General features: G+C 39.0%; 2 protein-coding genes and 1 pseudogene across 2 annotated transcripts; all 3 read right to left on the minus strand.

The window, feature by feature from the left end:
- Positions 1 to 929: 929 nt before the first annotated feature.
- On the minus strand, positions 930 to 4,853 carry LOC137287370 (beta-porphyranase A-like). The gene is made up of 3 exons (XM_067819629.1): positions 4,614 to 4,853; positions 3,098 to 3,236; positions 930 to 2,410 (listed from the first exon to the last, which is right to left on the minus strand). The coding sequence occupies exons 1-3, from the start codon at positions 4,851 to 4,853 to the stop codon at positions 930 to 932; spliced, it is 1,860 nt and encodes a 619-aa protein (XP_067675730.1).
- Positions 4,854 to 8,734: 3,881 nt separating this feature from the next.
- LOC137287814 (beta-porphyranase A-like) lies at positions 8,735 to 11,631 on the minus strand (annotated as a pseudogene).
- Positions 11,632 to 14,525: 2,894 nt separating this feature from the next.
- On the minus strand, positions 14,526 to 18,158 carry LOC137287411 (beta-porphyranase A-like). Its single transcript, XM_067819679.1, has 3 exons — positions 17,919 to 18,158; positions 16,531 to 16,669; positions 14,526 to 16,006 (listed from the first exon to the last, which is right to left on the minus strand). The coding sequence occupies exons 1-3, from the start codon at positions 18,156 to 18,158 to the stop codon at positions 14,526 to 14,528; spliced, it is 1,860 nt and encodes a 619-aa protein (XP_067675780.1).
- Positions 18,159 to 18,781: the final 623 nt, after the last annotated feature.

Below are 18,781 nucleotides of genomic sequence, written 5' to 3' on the forward strand. Positions count from 1 at the left end.
TTGTATCCAGAACAATATATTCTCCATTACCAACAACAATAACCAATCCATTCGTTCACCAGAAGCAACTTTTATATGAACAGTTGTGAGACATATAAACAATAAAACTCCAAATAGAAGCAGTATAGACTATTTTCTGAGACACTTTCGCGTTTATAAGGTATTATTAATAGGACATGTAAATATCCGCTTTTACTTTTATCATGATCTCGCTACTGGCCAATACGAACATCTTGCGCTGGTTGCACAGCCGACGTTCTGGTAACAGATTGACTGATAAAATAAAGCAGCACTCAGCAAATCTCTGACGCCACTTCGAATTCTGTTATCATATACTGATTTCAAACCGGGTATTAGATCGGAGTTCTAATGCAAGCAACAGGGGACTCCAAAGTAAAGATATCACATAACTACGTGGAACATAGCTATCGGCTACACCGACCTGGGCTGTCCAGATTGTATTTGACGGCGTTAGCAAGTGGCGGTGCACTCATTCTCGTGAATTGCACTATGAAAGCGAATAGGTGAGAATGTTATGGGTGTTTCCCGGAATTCAGCTCCTCATCCACCGCGACAGACAACTTCTAGATCTGATCTTTTGTACCATTTATTAAGGGAAATCTGTCATAACGTTTCTGGACAGAAGTGTAAAGAATGGTGAAGGATAGGAGGAAGAAAGGAGCAACGTGAATGGGAATGACGTCAGGGAGTTGATGTTTTGTTTGAAGACAACATATCCATTCGCGTGCAGCTGTCAAGCCAGAACATTGATCCCAAAACACTGAGCCAAAATCTATCTTTTTTCATGTTTATATATGCTTTTTTACAAAGGTAATATGTGTTTGAGGCAGACAGTTTGTTTTTACTGGCTCAAGCATACTAAGCATACACTTCTTCAAAACGTTTGCTCTATAATAAAACTTCTTTAATTAGGACTTTAAATCAGATGGGACAAGTGTGCCTGTGACAAGGGCTACTGACGAAACACACCCCACTGTCATGGTCTTTGAGAAGTGAACCTGTACCTTGTTAGCCCCAGTGACGAACAGGGAGGAAGGAACAACAAACTCCCGAACCTCCCAATAGGTCGTGCTGTTAAACTTGTTGGAATCATATAAGTTATAGTAAGATTCAAGGCGCTGGCCGTTAAAACTAAGGGATGACATACTGTTTGTTACATTGATCGGCCAACTGGTTGAAACTCTCAGTCTTGCACTATGATATTGGCCTGCAGGTAGAGATATTGCTGTGGAGACCGTATTGCCCTGGATTGGTATAAGTGCATTAGCTCCATAATATGTGGTTTCGTTGAATGTGACTCTAGGTAGTTCCCCGGAGGGGTTCTTGAATGTAAAATGACATGTTGCTTCAGGAGGCAGTTTAACAATTCCTTCTGTCTTCTGAATGTCAAATGTTTCATTGAAGGTGATGACTGGATTCCAATCGTCAGTGATAGTGACACAGGTTGCTTCTCCTGTGGTTGGTTTGATCCAGTTATCTTCAAATTCTATCTTGACATTCTGTGCCTTCTGAGAATAACTATGCAAGAGGATGACCACTTCGCTCTTCAGTGGACTTGCCATTGCTAATGGTGACACGGTTCGTTCCTCTCCGTCGTACTGACTGGTAGTTCTGATGAAGGAGTAGTCTGAGGTGAATTTGTACCAGAACTCAAAGACGTCGACAACTCTTTTAGGTTGTCCTTGGGAAGTGAAAAGCGACCAGGAGTAGTAGGGCTGTTGTATATAGGCCAAAAGAAACACCACTGCTCTGTCAATGTATTCCCGTAGACCAAGAAATGTAAATCTGTGAGCATTGGAGTGATATATCGTTGAAAAGTCTTCGATACCTGACGGAGCGTATTTGTCAATTCCTATCACAAGATCGCGACCATATTCACTGATGACAAGGGGAATACTCTTTCCTGTTTTCTCAAAAGCATAGTTTTCAACGAGATCAACAAATGCTACTAAACGTGCTTCATTCATACCAGTAAGGTTGTAAGATTTTCCAGAAACAATAAGGGTGTTGTATGAGTGAAAAGAAAACACGTCTAAATAGTCTAGAGCGACGTCCATGAAATATGCTACTTCTTTCCAGTATCTAAACTCGTCTCTATCCGCAGATCCAGCTTCTGCGTCGAGTGTAGGTCCAGCCACTTTAATGTTAAATCTTGCGTGGAGCTTTTCCGCAACTAATTTGTGGAACTGGGCAACAGTTGTGAAATTCAAAATGTAATATTTGGCATCGGGTTCATTCATGGGTTCAATGTAGGGTGGGATTCGTCCTTTGGTGTAGTCGTAAATTCCTTGCACCATCAAGACCATGAACTCTGCAGCAGCATCGACGTTGTTTGGGAACTGACCTGCATGTTCAGACTGGTTCAACCAATTCGGGAACATATTTAGACCTGGAAGTTGGATGGGAAAAGGAAATAGGTCTTGTTTTTATTGTTGTTTCATTTTTGTGGTTTGTTTGTTTTGGAGTTAAAGAAATGAAAAGTAAGGTTTCCAATAGTCGTTATGATAGGCAGTTGTGTCTGTGTGAATATTGTTGAAGGCAGCATCTGTGGTTTTGCAGCTATTCACGGCGTAAAGCTCAAAATGTATGTACTTCGCAACAGACTTAAATCTCATACCAGATTTTTATTAAAATCATACCGATTATCTATTAAACTTTTCCCGTTGTCGCTTTCTGTTTTGTTAGGTGCCCAAATTTGGCAGTGCATTGCATTTTTCTATCGGCAATTTATTTCCGCATCTACCGATGTGGCCATGGAATAACTTTGTACTTTGAAAGAGAAAATACGATTAATATATTGGCTGGACTATGTAGAAAACATTCTTTTGAGGGTTTTCTTGTGAAATTAATGAACAATACTGGCCTTTCTCTTTGCCATCATAATTGCATGTTACACTAACACACATGTGATCCAGGTAGGAAACGGTACAAGTAAAATGAGACATGAAATATTTAAAAGGTTGTAAAGTTCCAAAATAACGATTCAGTATCCATTCACAACAAGGCCAAATGATTATACAAACCATTATGGAATTCAATATTTATATCATTTATATCATTTGAAGCATTGTCTTACCTTCTGACATCATGATCATGTCGTTCTCATAACCACTGTTAATGTTATCAAGGTACACGGAAAACAGCTGCTTCTGTTTGGTGGCATTCTTCAGGTAGTTGGGGTCTGGGTAGCCGCGACGGTTGGGGTCCTCAGGCCACTGAAGTGAAGTTTCATTCCATCATGTTAACATTCACTTCTGGTTGAACGTGATGGGTCTGATGCTGGTCTCCAATTTGAGGGGACAAATTCTCCCATTTTCCACAACATAAACTATCGGGATTAAGCCTGTATCACCGACTTCGCTTAACCACATGTTGGTGGATTTTGGGTTACTGCATGTTTGCTCTGTTCAACATCGGCATGCACATATGCATTTAGACCAATCTCGCAGAATTACGTGTTTCACGTTTTAAAAGCATGAGTCATATGAAGTTGATCAAGTGGGACAAGTGGTGGCCGAATGTTTTGTGTTTGGGTTCAAACTTGCATCCGCACTTTTCTTTCTTATTTACAGTTACTTGAAACTTTCTCTTAACCGGCAGTTTATATGTGCATGAATATTAGGGATATCACAGAGAATTTTCATATTGCGATGCAAAAGCATGTATTGCAATATGTTTTCTGCAAGAATTTTTTTCAATAAAAACCTTCTTATAGACGAGTAATTGCTTGATTTATAAAGCAAAAACAAAATTATGCTTGATTAAGTTTTAATAAAAGCTTTTAATTATGACAAAATAAATAATATTTAGCAAATATGACAGAAATTTGCCATCAACTTAAAGATTACTAGTTTGAACGAATTTCTTCACTCTTAAAAACAAAGCCCTGAGATTTTAGACAGATAGAGGGAATACATATCAGAGAGCACCGGTCATTAAAACATTCAGATGAAAAACATTGCGAAGCAAAAATTAAGAACACAACTTCAAAACAAACTTGGCTTGATTTCCGGTGTGAAAAACGGAATCGATTTCATGTCTGAACCGGTAGATAACCTGCGATATATTGCGCAGCCATAATGAATATCGTTTGAGCAGTTCCATACGATGTCGCACACCTTGCTAGGTCTGAACATACATAAATGTATTCTGACTGCAAAATTTGCCATTTCCTTAGAATTGATGAAAATGCTTTGGCTAAGTACAAACGAAACTCTGAAACTAGGGTAGCAACATGTGATTGATCTAGATCTCGAACGAGATATCATGGACAGTGATTCTGACGGCTTACAGTTTTGCAAAAACTTCAATGCTAATCTCAATTTGTCAGTTGGCCTATAGTTGTCATTCATGTTTGATATCAGCACACGGTAAAACCCCCTTAACACCCAAAAAGTGAAAAGCTGATAAATGTGAGTTTTATCCGAATAGCAAGGGATTCTCACCCTGATGGAATGAGAATAATTTTTAATGAGTATAGTCCATAGCAATATCATTAGCATTAGCATTTTCACCATGTTACGGCACAATAACACTGTTAGCATTGACAATGAAATAGCAGTAGTTGGTAAAATCTAAAAATATCATCTTACATCTGCAAATAGTTGATACGAAAGGCCATTGTTATTCCAGCGCCCGCCGTCAGTCCGAAGGTTCCGACATTTGGGAATGAGGTATTCCTGATCCAGACCATTGTGTTTGTTCCACCTATTGCTGTCGTAGCGAGCACTACCTCCCTGTGCCAGCCACTGAGGGTGGATCGTCACCGTCGTGTCACTGTATACAGTGACAACTGACAAACTCAAAGTAAGATACACCAGTATCCACTTCATTTTCTGCGAATTGAAAATCTGTTGTTTAGTTTAATGATATTGATTGTCTTTTGTTCAAGACCTTTACATCTCCATTACCATCGTCACCATCAGAATGAGCATCATCGATGTCATGAAGGTTTTACAAACCACGCTGCAATAATACCAGGCCATTAAATAGATTATGCATACGACTCATCCCATAGTTTCCGTGCAGGAATAACGCCCCCAGAAAACCACAGGACACAGATGGAATATCATGATAGATTGTATATAGATTATAGCGTCAAAATTTTGTGACATGACGTCATGAACAATGCTTTGGCATCACGTTTCTTCTGTGACTTTGCGTGTTACATGCGGTGACGGTCTATGTTTGAAAGTAGATCTAGGAACATTTTCCTCAGTTAGACGACTTTTGTAATATACAGAGCCTATATTCGAGCCTAGTTCATGCTATGTTTACGACACTCGTGCCTAAAAAGTGGCGTAACCCTCACTCTCGCTACCAACGTTTAGACACTCATGTCTACAGTAACAGTATGACATGGGTACTCTAATGATATCATCTATGTACAGAAAATGTCCTGGCAGTGCTTGCAGAAAGTCAACAGAGTGATTGAAAACCATTTTGTGCAACTCGCGGAACGTGACCTGTAATAAATCATTAACAACAAAACATTAGCAACTCGCTTTAACTCGCATTAACAACTCAAAGCATTTTACACCTGTTGCCTGTCAAGTTTCCTATTTCGACTCACTTGGGAGTGACTCATAAAGAGGTCGGATAGTAGTCAAGCTTATTCTTTACATGTCTGATACTATTAAATATGCTCCATATCTTCCTATGACAAGACTGTTGTTTATACTCACATACATTAAACGTTATATTAAGTCACCTGGAAGCAACAAAATCCCTTGCTCACAAGGTTCGGAAAACTCTAGCCAACTGGGTTACCATCGGTTATATATATTGTCACTATATCTTCTTATCGTATCGTGTCTGACAGGAAGGAATTCGCCAAGCCTGTTCCACACACAGGTGGTTGTCCCACTTTCGCACTGCATTATCTCCCCTTATAATGGAACGCATATGTTGTTTTCTAAAAAAACATCTTGCAACGTTTATAGGACTTGAATGACCCCGTGTCCGTAAATAAGATAACACACTTCTAGATAGTTCTTTAAGCTTCAAGTTTTGGCTTGTTTGAACCTGTTACAATATGGCGCTCCCGTAGTAGTGAGTATGTCATTCAGTGTGATGGCCAGACACAAAATACCTGCAGATTATACCTTGTTTAATGTCTGCTCATTCTTCCGTCTGGTCATTATGGTCAGTATGCATCTTTGATGAGAAGAAATCTATTGCACTTGGAGTTGTCTTGCGAACAGTCGTCAGAGCATATGAACTCAGCCATATCCCATCATTTAACTGCTATACTTTTCATCTATAGAATACACCAACAAAATGTTATAGGTTAAAACTGCGAACATTTTTAAACTCACATTGTTATCTTTTAAAACTTTTATTTCAATTCTGTCGGGCAATAGTTGAATTGCGATTAACACGTCGAAAATAAAATGTTTCCGAATAACAAAATAGTATTTTTCCTTTGCAGGATGCTGACCTGACTTCTCCGACCTAAACGAATTGGAGTGGAGATAAAGATCCAAATGTGCTTGTGACCACGGGATGACCATATAAAATATCATTATATAATTAAATAGGTCAGTGTGTTCATGCTTCAATAATGTATGACGAATGAGCTAATCTCTCTTATTGGAAGCGATGTTCATTAATATTTCTGCTACTCCAGCACCTATTATTAGTCCAAAGGATCCCACATCAGGGAATGAAGGATGTTCGGTCCAGACCACGGTGGTTGTTCAAACTACACAAACTGCTTGCCTGTGTCAACGACTGTAGGTGGATCATCAAAGTGATCTCATTGAATACATATGTCGGACTTTCAGTGAAAAGACGTGTCTATTTTCTGTAATAAATATCGTGCCTGTCGAAATGATTGCAAAACGATGACCCAGTTGCTCAATATTAACCATAAAGAGGTTTCATCATTATCATATTGTTACTAGATCGCATACATTAATAAGATACTTACAGTTACATATTACATATTGTTATGTAACAAGCATTTCTATTATAATTAAAACGATCTTCACTAAAATCCAAATCAGGTTTGGACTGTGTTATCTGATCGTTGTTGTCGGGTAAAGTCGATTCTAAACAAACCTAACTGTCCAGAGCTTCGGTACATTCCAGGTGTACGAAATCTGTTCAATGTAACACATATATTGTATTTGAGATTACAATTTCTCAGTAAAGTACAGATTCGTACACACACTCTCAAGCCAACCAGCACACAAATCAGCCGTCTAAAACACTCAGCCACCTGCAATTCAAACCAACAAAAATGTTAGAATCTTCATTTTACACAGTGGTGATCTACTTTCGGTTGTGGGAGATCTATATTCTGTTTTTGTATTGTTTTGTCTAGAGGGTGATATTGATTTTAACTTTCCACGCTAGTTTTAATGATAATTGTGATATTCTAGTTCTTTTATTGTCGTTCGTCGACAGGTTTTTATAGTAGACATATATTTCTTTTCAGTGTTAAATGTTGTCCTCACGATATGGATGAAACATTGCCGATGTGACGTTAACTATGAACTCACTCACTCACTCATTTTACACAGAAAAGAGTACACTCTGTCCTACTCGGACTCTTTCTCGGATTGCTGCAAATACCAGAATGAATTTGGTTTCGACGGAATCCTTTGTAAGAAATTTATGTGTAACGCGGACTGCTGTCTAATTAGGACTTTCTTCTCTCTGAGGTGAATATAGCAAGTAAACAAGCGGGACGCTCCAGGCCCATCTGGTAATCACAAAACCTTTCAACAGGGTTATTTTCCACTCACATAAGAAGTTCTGTGAACTCATCTTCATATTATGATAATTATAGGCATATATTTAACTGGACAAAGCGTGTCAGATGTTGTCCTCCACCTACAATGGGGTCGTATTCCACACGAAGATAACTGAGGGCGTTAAACATTCACTTTTGTGAAAAACATTAACACATATATTTCAAGATTTCTCATCACCAAAACTGTTACCACAGACCCAATGCTGCATCAACTATGGATCTCACCATATTTTTTATATGATGTATGTTTGTTAATTACAGTTTGTAATGCCATCAAATAACCAGTATTTAAGAGAAAGACTAACATCTATTGTCCATCACAAGGGATAAATGTGTTACTATCACTATGCACAATCTGCTTGGCACGTATCAGATATTCAACTGAGAAATCAAATCTCAGGAGGATCCCTTTTATCCCTCACAGGGACATTCAAGGTATCAACATGTAATCTGTAGATCTGGCTGATCATTGATAGAAGCCTACAAACAATCATGTGTGTGTGTTTTTGTGACAGACAGGTTCCAATCATATCCAATGTTCCAATTTTTCATTTCTTTATTACATGTTTTACAAATGTGTTCAGACATCGACATTTTGTTAATAAGGAGGTGTGAGCTTGAGGGTGGGCAATGGGATGGGAAATAGCTATTTTGCCACCTGTATTGATGAATCGTATATCTTATTCAAAAATACTATCAAACTAAGGCTTTTACAAATTCCCTGCAAGTAGGTATTGTTTGTGGCACACAATTTCTTTTTACCAACTGACGTATGATTATTCATTCCATGTATTGTCTGTAACGTTTCATGATAAAATCCTATTTTATGACCTAACAATCATTATCCGGATATCAGTTCAGATGGAACAAGCTTGGTTGTAACAAGGGCTACTGAAGAAACATATCCTACTGTCATTTCGTTAGAGAAATGGACTTGTATCCTGTTAGCCTCAGTTACAAACAACACACTTGGGACAGCAAACTCCCAAACCTCCCAATAGGTCGTGCTGTTAAACTTGTCAGAATCATATAGTTGATAGAAGGACTCAAGGCGATGGTCGTTAAAGGTAAGATATGAAACACTGTTTGTAACACTGACTGGCCAACTGGCTGAAACTCTCAGTCTCGCACTGTGGTATATCCCTTTTGGGAGAGATATTGCCGTGGAAACGATATTGCCCTTGATTGGTATGAGTATATCACTTGCATAGTAAGTGGTTTCGTTCAGTGTGTCACTAGGAAACTTTTCTGATGGTGTCTTGAATGTAAAATGACATGTTGCTTCGGGGGGAAGATCAACCATTCCTTTTGTCTTCTGGAGGTCTAAGGATGCGTTGAAGGTGATGACTGGATACCAGTTGTCCTTGATGGTGACACAGGTAGCTTCTCCTGTGGTTGGTTTGATCCAGTCATTATCAAAGTCTAGCTTGACATTCTGTGGCTTCTGAGAATAGCTGTGCAAGAGAATTACCGTTTCGTTATTCAGTGGACTGGCCATTGCTAATGGTGACACGATTCGTTCCTCTCCATCATACTGGCTCGTAGTTCTGATGAAGGAGTAGTCTGAGGTGAATTTGTACCAGAACTCAAAGACGTCGTTGACACGTTTAGCTTGGCCTTGGCGAGTGAAGAGTGACCAGCTGTAATACGGGTATTCTATATAGGCCAAAAGAAACACCACTGCTCTGTCAATGTATTCCCGGAGACCTAGCTGAGTAAATCGGTGAGCATTGGAGTGGTATATTGTTGCAAAATCAACTATGCCTGACGGAGCAAATGGGCTAATTCCTTCAACGATGTCACGACCATATTCACTGATAACAAGGGGAACGAGTTTTCCTGTCTTCTGATAGGCATAACTTTCAACCAGATCAACAAATGCTACCAGTCGTGCTTCATTCATACCAGTAAGGTTGTAAGATTTTTCAGAAACAATAAGTGAGTTGTACGAATGAAAGGAAAATACATCTAAATGGTCTAAAGTAGTGTCCATGAAATTTGCCACTGTTTTCCAGTATGTAAAATTGTTTCTGTCCGATGATCCAGTTTCTCCATCTAATGTAGGACCAGTAACCTTTATGTTAAATCTTGCATGAAGTTTCTCCGCAACTAATCTGTGGAAAAGGGCAACAGTTGTGAAATTTAAGATGTTAGATTCGGCATCTGGTTCATTCATGGGTTCGATGTAAGGTGGGATCCGTCCTTTGGTGTAGTCATAAACACCTTGCACCATCAACATCATGAACTCTGCAGCAGCATCGACGTTGTTTGGGAACTGACCTGCATGTTCAGACTGGTTCATCCAACTCGGATAAAACAAACCTGTAAACAAACACACATACAAACTTATTTTCTTCTATCAATATATTTTCTTGTATACTTTTAAAGATTTTTATGTTTGTCTTGAGGCTAATTATTTGGCTTAATTATCTTTATCATCACTGTTTTGCCAAGAAGCATAACGTGACTTCTCAATAAACCATTGGTCTCGAAAAAAGAAATTAATTGAAATCTTTTTGATTATATATCGTATTTTAGTTAGTACATTTTAAACATGGTCGTCCGTGTCAGTGAGTTTGAAGTGGTCCCAAAGTATGGAGATATATCTACATACTAGTTTCAAACATCTGCTAAAATCTAGTTTTGGTTTGATCTATTATAATAAATTTCGAGTGCACAGCTATATCTCAGTACCTAAGATGAAACAGAAAACCTTTCAAGTTACAGTGTCAGTGAGTTGCGCATTTATTCGGTGCGAAAGTTGGAAACATTCCCCAATCATTTCCGTATGACCGCATGGATCCTCTCAAATTATAAACAAAATGTGCTATATTAGTCATTGTAATATCTGTCTGTGGTTGCATGCCTTACCTTCCGCCATCATGATCATGTCGTTCTCATAACCACTGTTGATGTTAGCTAGATATACGGAAAACAGCTCCTTCTGTTTGGTAGCATTCTTCAGGTAACTGGGATCTGGGTAGCCTCTTCGGTTTGGGTCCTCAGGCCACTGAATTAGAGTTGTATTAATTCATTCGAGGAAACATTCATTTAGCAGTTATACACAATGGCATGCAACACGATGACGTATTTGTACAGATATTAACAAATATATAACAAGAATACACAATAACAGATTCCATTTGGTGCAAGAAGCTGTGGAATAAATGGACCGCTAAAAGACAGTGACAACAACAAACAGTGAATAATGCAGGTAGGTCTTATGTCCATTGCCATAAACTCAAAATGTGAAAGAAGCTTATATCTTACAATGTCACACTGCTTCACATTTTCACCATTGGCGTCAGAAATTGATATATATATTACACTATATACGTTTCCAGTGGTTGCAACATTTGTAAGTTATTTTCGTTCCCCATTCCCCAGTGATGATGTCAGCAATAGAAATCCTTGTTCATGAATTCATCCTTTTTTTCACGGCAGGAAGACATTCCCACTGACATGGATTATTATATATCAATAAATTAATGGGTCCGATCATGTTACCACTCTTAATGGACTTTCAACTTGTCATGGTCCACTGTCTCTCTGAGCATTATTTGTGACAACTAAGTGAGTAGTATTTAGATAGACGTCAAACATTGTCTCACATCTTCAAAGAGACGAAGATTAAGGTCATTGTCATTCCAGCGTCCAGCGTCAGTCCGAAGGTTCCGACATTTGGGAATGAGGTATTCCTGATCCAGACCATTGTGCTTGTTCCACCTATTGCTGTCGTAGCGAGCACTACCTCCCTGTGCCAGCCACTGAGGGTGGATTGTCACTGTCGTGTAACTGTAGACACTGATTGCTGACAAGGCCAAAGTGATATAGACCAGTATCCACTCCATTTTCTGGAACAAATATGTGACTTAATTAAACCTCCTGGGTTCGGAGGCTTGGTGCCTTGGGAATTTATATTTACACTTACACAGTTCATTTACACAGGAAAGATTACTGTCGGGCCATGGTGCCAATGACACATCAATGATTGTATTTTGATTCTCTTTGCCATCAGAGATCATATCTAACTCAAGACATTTATTCGTAGCACAGAAAGTGCACTGTGTCGATTCTCATATCGACCATTAATAAGATTTACCTGCACCAACACGCCACCTTCCTACAACACCAGGCTCACATTATGAGCTGGGTGGTGGCCAGTTTTTATACATTTTTGTGATATCTTATCGCACTTGTCCCACATACCAAATACCAGAATTCGTCATATGCGTTACTGAGGACCAGATGGTTATCCCTGACAGTATGACTTGTTCTTTCGTTTTTTGTTTTGTTTTGTTTTGTTTCTTGTTGCTCTCCGAAAGAAAAGTATAAGTACACTTTGTGTTTGTGTGTGTTCCCTTTCAAAATCACAAACTGGACAGTTCTTCAACTGTAAGAGAACAGCCTGCTCCGATGCTTGCTCAAATGTGTTTGTTAACAGTCAGTACCTCAGGAGACTTTTAAAAACCATTTCATAGTACGCATGTGGAAGACATTCACAAAAATGACCAAAATGTGTCTGATATGGTTCCCTATTTTTACTTGAATTGTTTTTAGGTGAAGAAAGGGTCTTTCTGATGAATAGCTTTCACCCAAATTGTCATAATGGTTGTAGATTCAGCGGCCCTAAATGATGTTTTCGCAATTGTCTGATAACCTGCTCGGTCTGATTGGAAGCCGGTGCATTGGTGACATGGAGATGAAACCATCTATGAGACATGCTGTCAAAGTCAGCACTTCTTGTTCGGTCACTCTTAAACAGTTGCACACAGTGCAGACACGTGATATACTCCAGGAATTCGGGATGTGACGTAATGAACATGCAGGGGTGAGTGAGTGGTTACTCATAGGTCTAATGCTATTGTCCCTTACGTGGCGATCAACCGTCAGCTGTGGGCAATTTATAGCCCGTTTTATGTTGAAGTGTCCTCTATAGTAGTACTGTTTTAAATTTAATTGCTAATATTAAATGGATGTCTGTGATATACTAGTGGTTTTATTGTTCTTCGTAAACAGGATTTTAGCTTCTAATATTCTTGCTCGACTTTGTCATTATTCATTGTTCTCGTCATGACATGGCTGCAATATTGCCGATGTGATGATAAATATTCACTCACTCACGTGATGTGACGTAATGAATACCAGGGTTGCCAGGTGCGTATCTGCGTGACTGTTTTCATTGTTCATGATCTGAACGACCTCTAATAATGCATTTTGCATTGTCATGCCCAGCGTTGGGAACGCAGTCTCTGGGAAACGTTGAAATGCCCGAGAAACATTTCACATTTTTATGTTGCCTAATGCTATTGTCCCTGGTATGGTGCCAAACTTCAGTAGTTTGCAATCTATAGCTTGTTTGTATATTGTATTGTCGTTCATACTTACAATATCTTATATGTAAAATCTATATCTGTGAGAATGCTCTTACTAATGCTCTTACCTCCACGAAAGACATTCACATTGTTTGCTGTTTACAGTACTCTCAATGCTCATGTGATTGAGAGTAGGTGCTAGTTTGCAATACCATTTATCCACGGAAATTGAAAATGTCACTTGAATCTGTTTGATTACCCAGTCACATTTCTGCGAACACAACGGTCGATTTTGCCGTTAAGGCAGCACTCAAAAAATCTTTGACACCACTTCTTATTCCTTACACGGATTATATAGCTACAATTAGATCTTGTTTGCGTGGTCTCATTCAGAAGACGCTGGACACTCAAGTAGGTGTAATAACAAGTTAAATGTAATAACACCCTTTATTGGTTATACCTACTTGGATTGTCAGTCTAGATTTGAGTATTTACTTAAAGGTGAAGATCCTCCGTTTTTGCATCCCTTGTGATGTAAGAATCACACTCAAGCATGTCTTCCTTGACTGTGTTGAATAGTTATCACAATGGATAACTATTGTATCTATGAAGGATCTTCTTGACAATGTTAGTTCTCATTTGATTATTGCATTTTAAAAAGAATTTCGTTTGTGAATATGTAAATATTTCTGATTGGAAGTTTATATTAAAAACCCATATTGTTAGTGACTTTACCCTCAACGTGGGTTACAATTGTACAGTTGTCCTCCTGAGAGGGGTTGTAAGTCCCCAAACATTCAAAGTAAATCAAAACGTTCCACTATTTTTAATCGCAGAATATGAGTGATTTTAAATTATGCCATATATTTATATAATATTTGTATCTAATCACCAATGAAGGGATGACGTGAATCCAGCAAAGTTACCGAAAGTACATATGGTTCCTAGTGTGGAGATCTGCCTTCAGTTGTTGCTGATCTTCAGCCAGTTTTTGGTTTGTATTGTCCATAGTAGTCTATCAAATGTTAGCGTCCCATGCTAGTCGTAATTCTCTTTCTGTGGTAATCTAGTTATTGCACTGCTCTTCAATGGTGTTTACAATTTAATTGTGTCTGTTATGAATGTGTAACTTTCAAGTCACGATATGGCTAACTATTGCCGATGTGGCTATGACTTTTAGTTCACACTGCCGAAAGGGTGGAAGGTCGATGGCTCGATTTCCTGGCTGCGACATACCAAAGGTTGCGTTCACTCGATTGTGAGAAGAAACCAGAAGTAATGGTTTGGAAGTAATTAATGACGTAATACTAAACAAAGAATTCAGGTTAAGGACAATGCTTGAAACAGACACAAACACAAAGAACTTTTATAATATGATAACAATGACCATATGGAAATAAAAGTTTTAATGATGCTGTTTCTTACCATCATCATGGTTTCAAATCAGATTGGATGATCTTAGCTGTCACAAGAACAACCGAAGAAACGTGTCCACTTGTCATGTTGTTTGAGAAGTAAACTTGTACCTGGTTAGCCCCAGTGGCAAACAAAGAGGTAGGAAGTGCAAATTCCCAAACCTCCCAGTAGGTGGTGCTTCCAATCATGTTGGCATCATACAGCTGATAAAAAGAGTCAAGGCGGTGGTCGTTAAAGGTAAGATATGATATACTATTTGTTTCATTTATCGACCAACTGGCTGAAACTCTCAGTCTTGCACTGTCATACTGACCTTTTGGTAGAGTAATTACTGTCATGGCCATATTGCCCTTGACTGGTATGAGTATATCAGCTCCATAGTATGTCGTTTCGTTAGATGTTACTCTAGGTAGTTGATCTGAGTGGGTCTTGAATGTAAAATGACATGAAGCCTCTGGTGGTAGTTCTAGAATTCCTTTGGTCTTCTGGATGTCAAATGTTTCATTGGAGGTTATAACTGGATACCAGTTGTCCTTAATGGTGACACAGGTGGCTTCTCCTATGGTTGGCTTTGTCCAGTCGCCTTCAAAGTTAAGCTTGACATTCTGCGACTTCTGAGAATAACTATGCAAGAGAATGACCGTTTCGTTATTCCGTGTACTTGACATTGCTAACGGCGAAACAGTTCTTTCTTCTCCATCATAGTGACTTGTAGTTCTGATAAACGAGTAGTCGGAGGTGAATTTATACCAAAACTTGAAGAAATCGACGACTCTTTTGGGTTGTCCTTGGGGATTGAAAAGTGACCAGCTGTAATACGGATTATTTATATAGGCTAAAAGAAACACCACTGCCCTGTCAATATATTCCCGCAGGCCTAGCTGAGTAAATCGATAAGCATTTGAAAGGTAGATCGTTGCAAAATCTAGTATTGGTGAGGGATCTGTTGGACTGATTCCTTCCACACTTCCACGGCCATATTCACTGATAACAAGGGGCAGAAGCTTCCCAGTCTTCAAAAAGGCATAATTTTCGACCAGATCGACAAATGCTACCAGTCGGGCTTCATTCATACCAGAAAAATTCTGAGAGTTTCCAGAAACACTAAGTGAGTTATATGAATGAAAGGAAAATACGTCTAAATTTTCTCCAGTGATGTCCATGAAATTTGCCAGTATCTTCCAGTCGGTGAAATTATTTCTATTGCAAGATCTGGTGAAACCGTCAAGTGTAGGACCAGCAACTTTGATGTTAAATCTGGCATGGAGTTTCTCTGCAACTAATTTATGGAATAGAGCAACAGTTGTAAAATTCAAGATGTTATATTGAGTGTCCGGCTCATTCATGGGTTCGATGTAGGGCGGTATCCGTCCTTTGGTGTAGTCATAAACACCTTGCACCATCAACATCATGAACTCTGCAGCAGCATCGACGTTGTTTGGGAACTGACCTGAGTGTTCAGACTGGTTCAGCCAGCTTGGGAACATATTTACACCTGGAAGTTGGATGCAAAAAGGAGTTAGATCTTGTTTTTATTTTTACTTTTTTTAATTGTTGTTTTTTGTTTTGTTTTGTTGGTTTTTTTTGTGTGTGTCTGTGTGAAAATTGTTGAAGTCTATGGTCTTGCATCTTTTCTCGGCTTTTTCCCCAAATGATGACTGGAAACATACCATTAACTCCATTAACTCAGTATTATCAAGCCTAGTGGCCATTTGCCTTTTCACCTTGTCTCTTAGAGCTTGCTGTTTTGTTAGGCACCAAAATTCGGCAGTGCATTGGATTTTTCTATCGGCAAGTTCGTTCTGCATCTACCGATGTGAATGGGGAATCTTTGAATATGTCAAGTATTACGGTACAAGTAAAACAAGAAATGCAACATTTAAAGAGTTGAAAAGTTCCAAAATACTGATTAACTATTCATTCGCAACAAGGCCAAATAATTATATGAAGCACTGTGGAATTCAATATTTATATCACTTGGTGGTTTATGTTCATCTCAGTGCATAAACATTGTCTTACCTTCTGACATCATGATCATGTCGTTCTCATAACCACTGTTGATATTATCAAGGTACAAGGAAAACAGCTGCTTCTGTTTGGTGGCATTCTTCAGGTAGTTGGGGTCTGGGTAGCCGCGACGGTTGGGGTCCTCAGGCCACTGAAGTGAAGTTTCATTCCATTATATTAACATTCACTTCTCGGTGAACGTGATGGGTCTGATGCTGGTCTCCAATTTGAAGGGACAAATTCTCCCATTTTTTACAATGTAAACTACCTCGGTAAAGAAAGTTATCACCGACTTCGCTTAACCACATTTTGGTGGATTTTGGGTTACTGCATGTTTGCTCTGTCCAACATCAGCCGAACCAGAACCATACACATGCGTTAAGACCAATCTCGCAGAATTACGCGTTTCACGATTCATACGAGGCTTTCGTACAAGTTGCATGTAGGTCCTATGTTTTGGGCTTGGGTCCAAACTTGTACCCGCGTTTTGGTTTTCTATACAGTTACTTTAAATTTGATAACTTTCTCTTACCCAGTAGTTTATGTAAAAGACAAGGAATGAATATCGAGTCAGCAGTCTCTTACGATGCTACACACTTTGTTAGAAATACACTGCTGTTGAGTGATGAAAATACTGATAGGTCTGATCATATATATTTTCAGTGAGTGTTGATGAGTTTAGTTTTACACTCAGCAATACTCCACCTATATAGCAGCGGTTTGTAAATAATCGAGTCTGGACCAGACAATCTGGTGATCAACAGCATAGGCATCGATCTGTACAAGTGATAACCGATGGCATGTGTCAACCGAGTCAGCGCTTGACCACCCGATCCCGTTAGTTGACTCTGACGACATGCATAGTCGCATTTATGGCAAGCATGGGTTGCTGAAGGCTTATTCTACCCGGACCTTCAAGGGTCATATATATTGTGGCTGTAAAATATCTCATTCCGTTCGAATTGATATATTTTGATCATGGTACTTTGGCTAAGTATGAAATGTGATAGATCTTGAACAACCATCTGAGGACAAACAGCTACTTGCCTCTGTAAAATTCTGAGCGTTCTGTGCCATCTGAGCGTTCTATGTCATGCAAATATAAACAACATATCCCATTCACGTCTCCAGTTATCGGTTAGCCTATTGTCGTCATTCGTGTTTGATATCAGCATATGACACGGATCCCCGAACAACTCCAAAGTGAAAAGCTGATAAATGTGAGTTTTATCCGAATAGCAAGGGATTCTCGCCCTGATGGAATGAGAATAGTTTGTAATGAGTATAGTCCATAGCAATATCATTAGCATTAGCATTTTCACCATGTTACGGCACAATAACACTGTTAGCATTGACAATGAAATGTCAGTAGTTGGTAAAATCTAAAAATATCATCTTACATCTGCAAATAGCTGATATGAAAGGCCATTGTTATTCCAGCGCCCGCCGTCAGTCCGAAGGTCCCGACATTTGGGAATGAGGTATTCCTGATCCAGACCATTGTGCTTGTTCCACCTATTGCTGTCGTAGCGAGCACTACCTCCCTGTGCCAGCCACTGAGGGTGGATCGTCACCGTCGTGTCACTGTATACAGTGACAACTGACAAACTCAAAGTACAATACACCAGTATCCACTTCATTTTCTGTGAACTGAAAAGCTATTGTTTAGTTTAATGATATTAATTGTAATTGTCTTTTGTTCAAAGCAGGCTGCAATAATACCAGGCCAGTAACTAGCTTATGCATACGACTCATCCCATAGCTTCCGTGAAGGAAAAACCCAGAGAAAGCCATACGACAGAGATGCAATGCCATGACAGACTGTTTGTAGATAAAAACATCAAAATTGTGTGACGTGACGTCATGAACAATGCTCTGACGTCACGTTTCTTCTGTGACTTTGCGTTGTACATACGACGACGGTATATGTTTGAGAGTAGATTTAGGAACATTTTCCTCATTTAGACGAATTTGGTAATAGACAGAATATTATATCCCAGCCTACATCATACTATCTTGACGACACTCGTGCCTAAATAGTGGTGTAACCGTCACTCTCGCTACCAAAGTTTAGACACTCATGTGGTAAACATAAAATGACATGGGCACTATGATATCCTCTATGTACAGAAAATGTCCTGACAGTGCTTCCAGCAAGTCAAGAAAATGGATGAAAAAACTATTTATTTATACATCGGAACGCGACCAGTGATAATTCATTAAAAATAAAACATTAGCCACTCACATGTTTGAGGACAAAGAC

Source organism: Haliotis asinina, chromosome 6, assembly GCF_037392515.1.
Source record: "Haliotis asinina isolate JCU_RB_2024 chromosome 6, JCU_Hal_asi_v2, whole genome shotgun sequence".
In the NCBI taxonomy this organism is placed as follows: Eukaryota; Metazoa; Mollusca; class Gastropoda; order Lepetellida; family Haliotidae; genus Haliotis; species Haliotis asinina.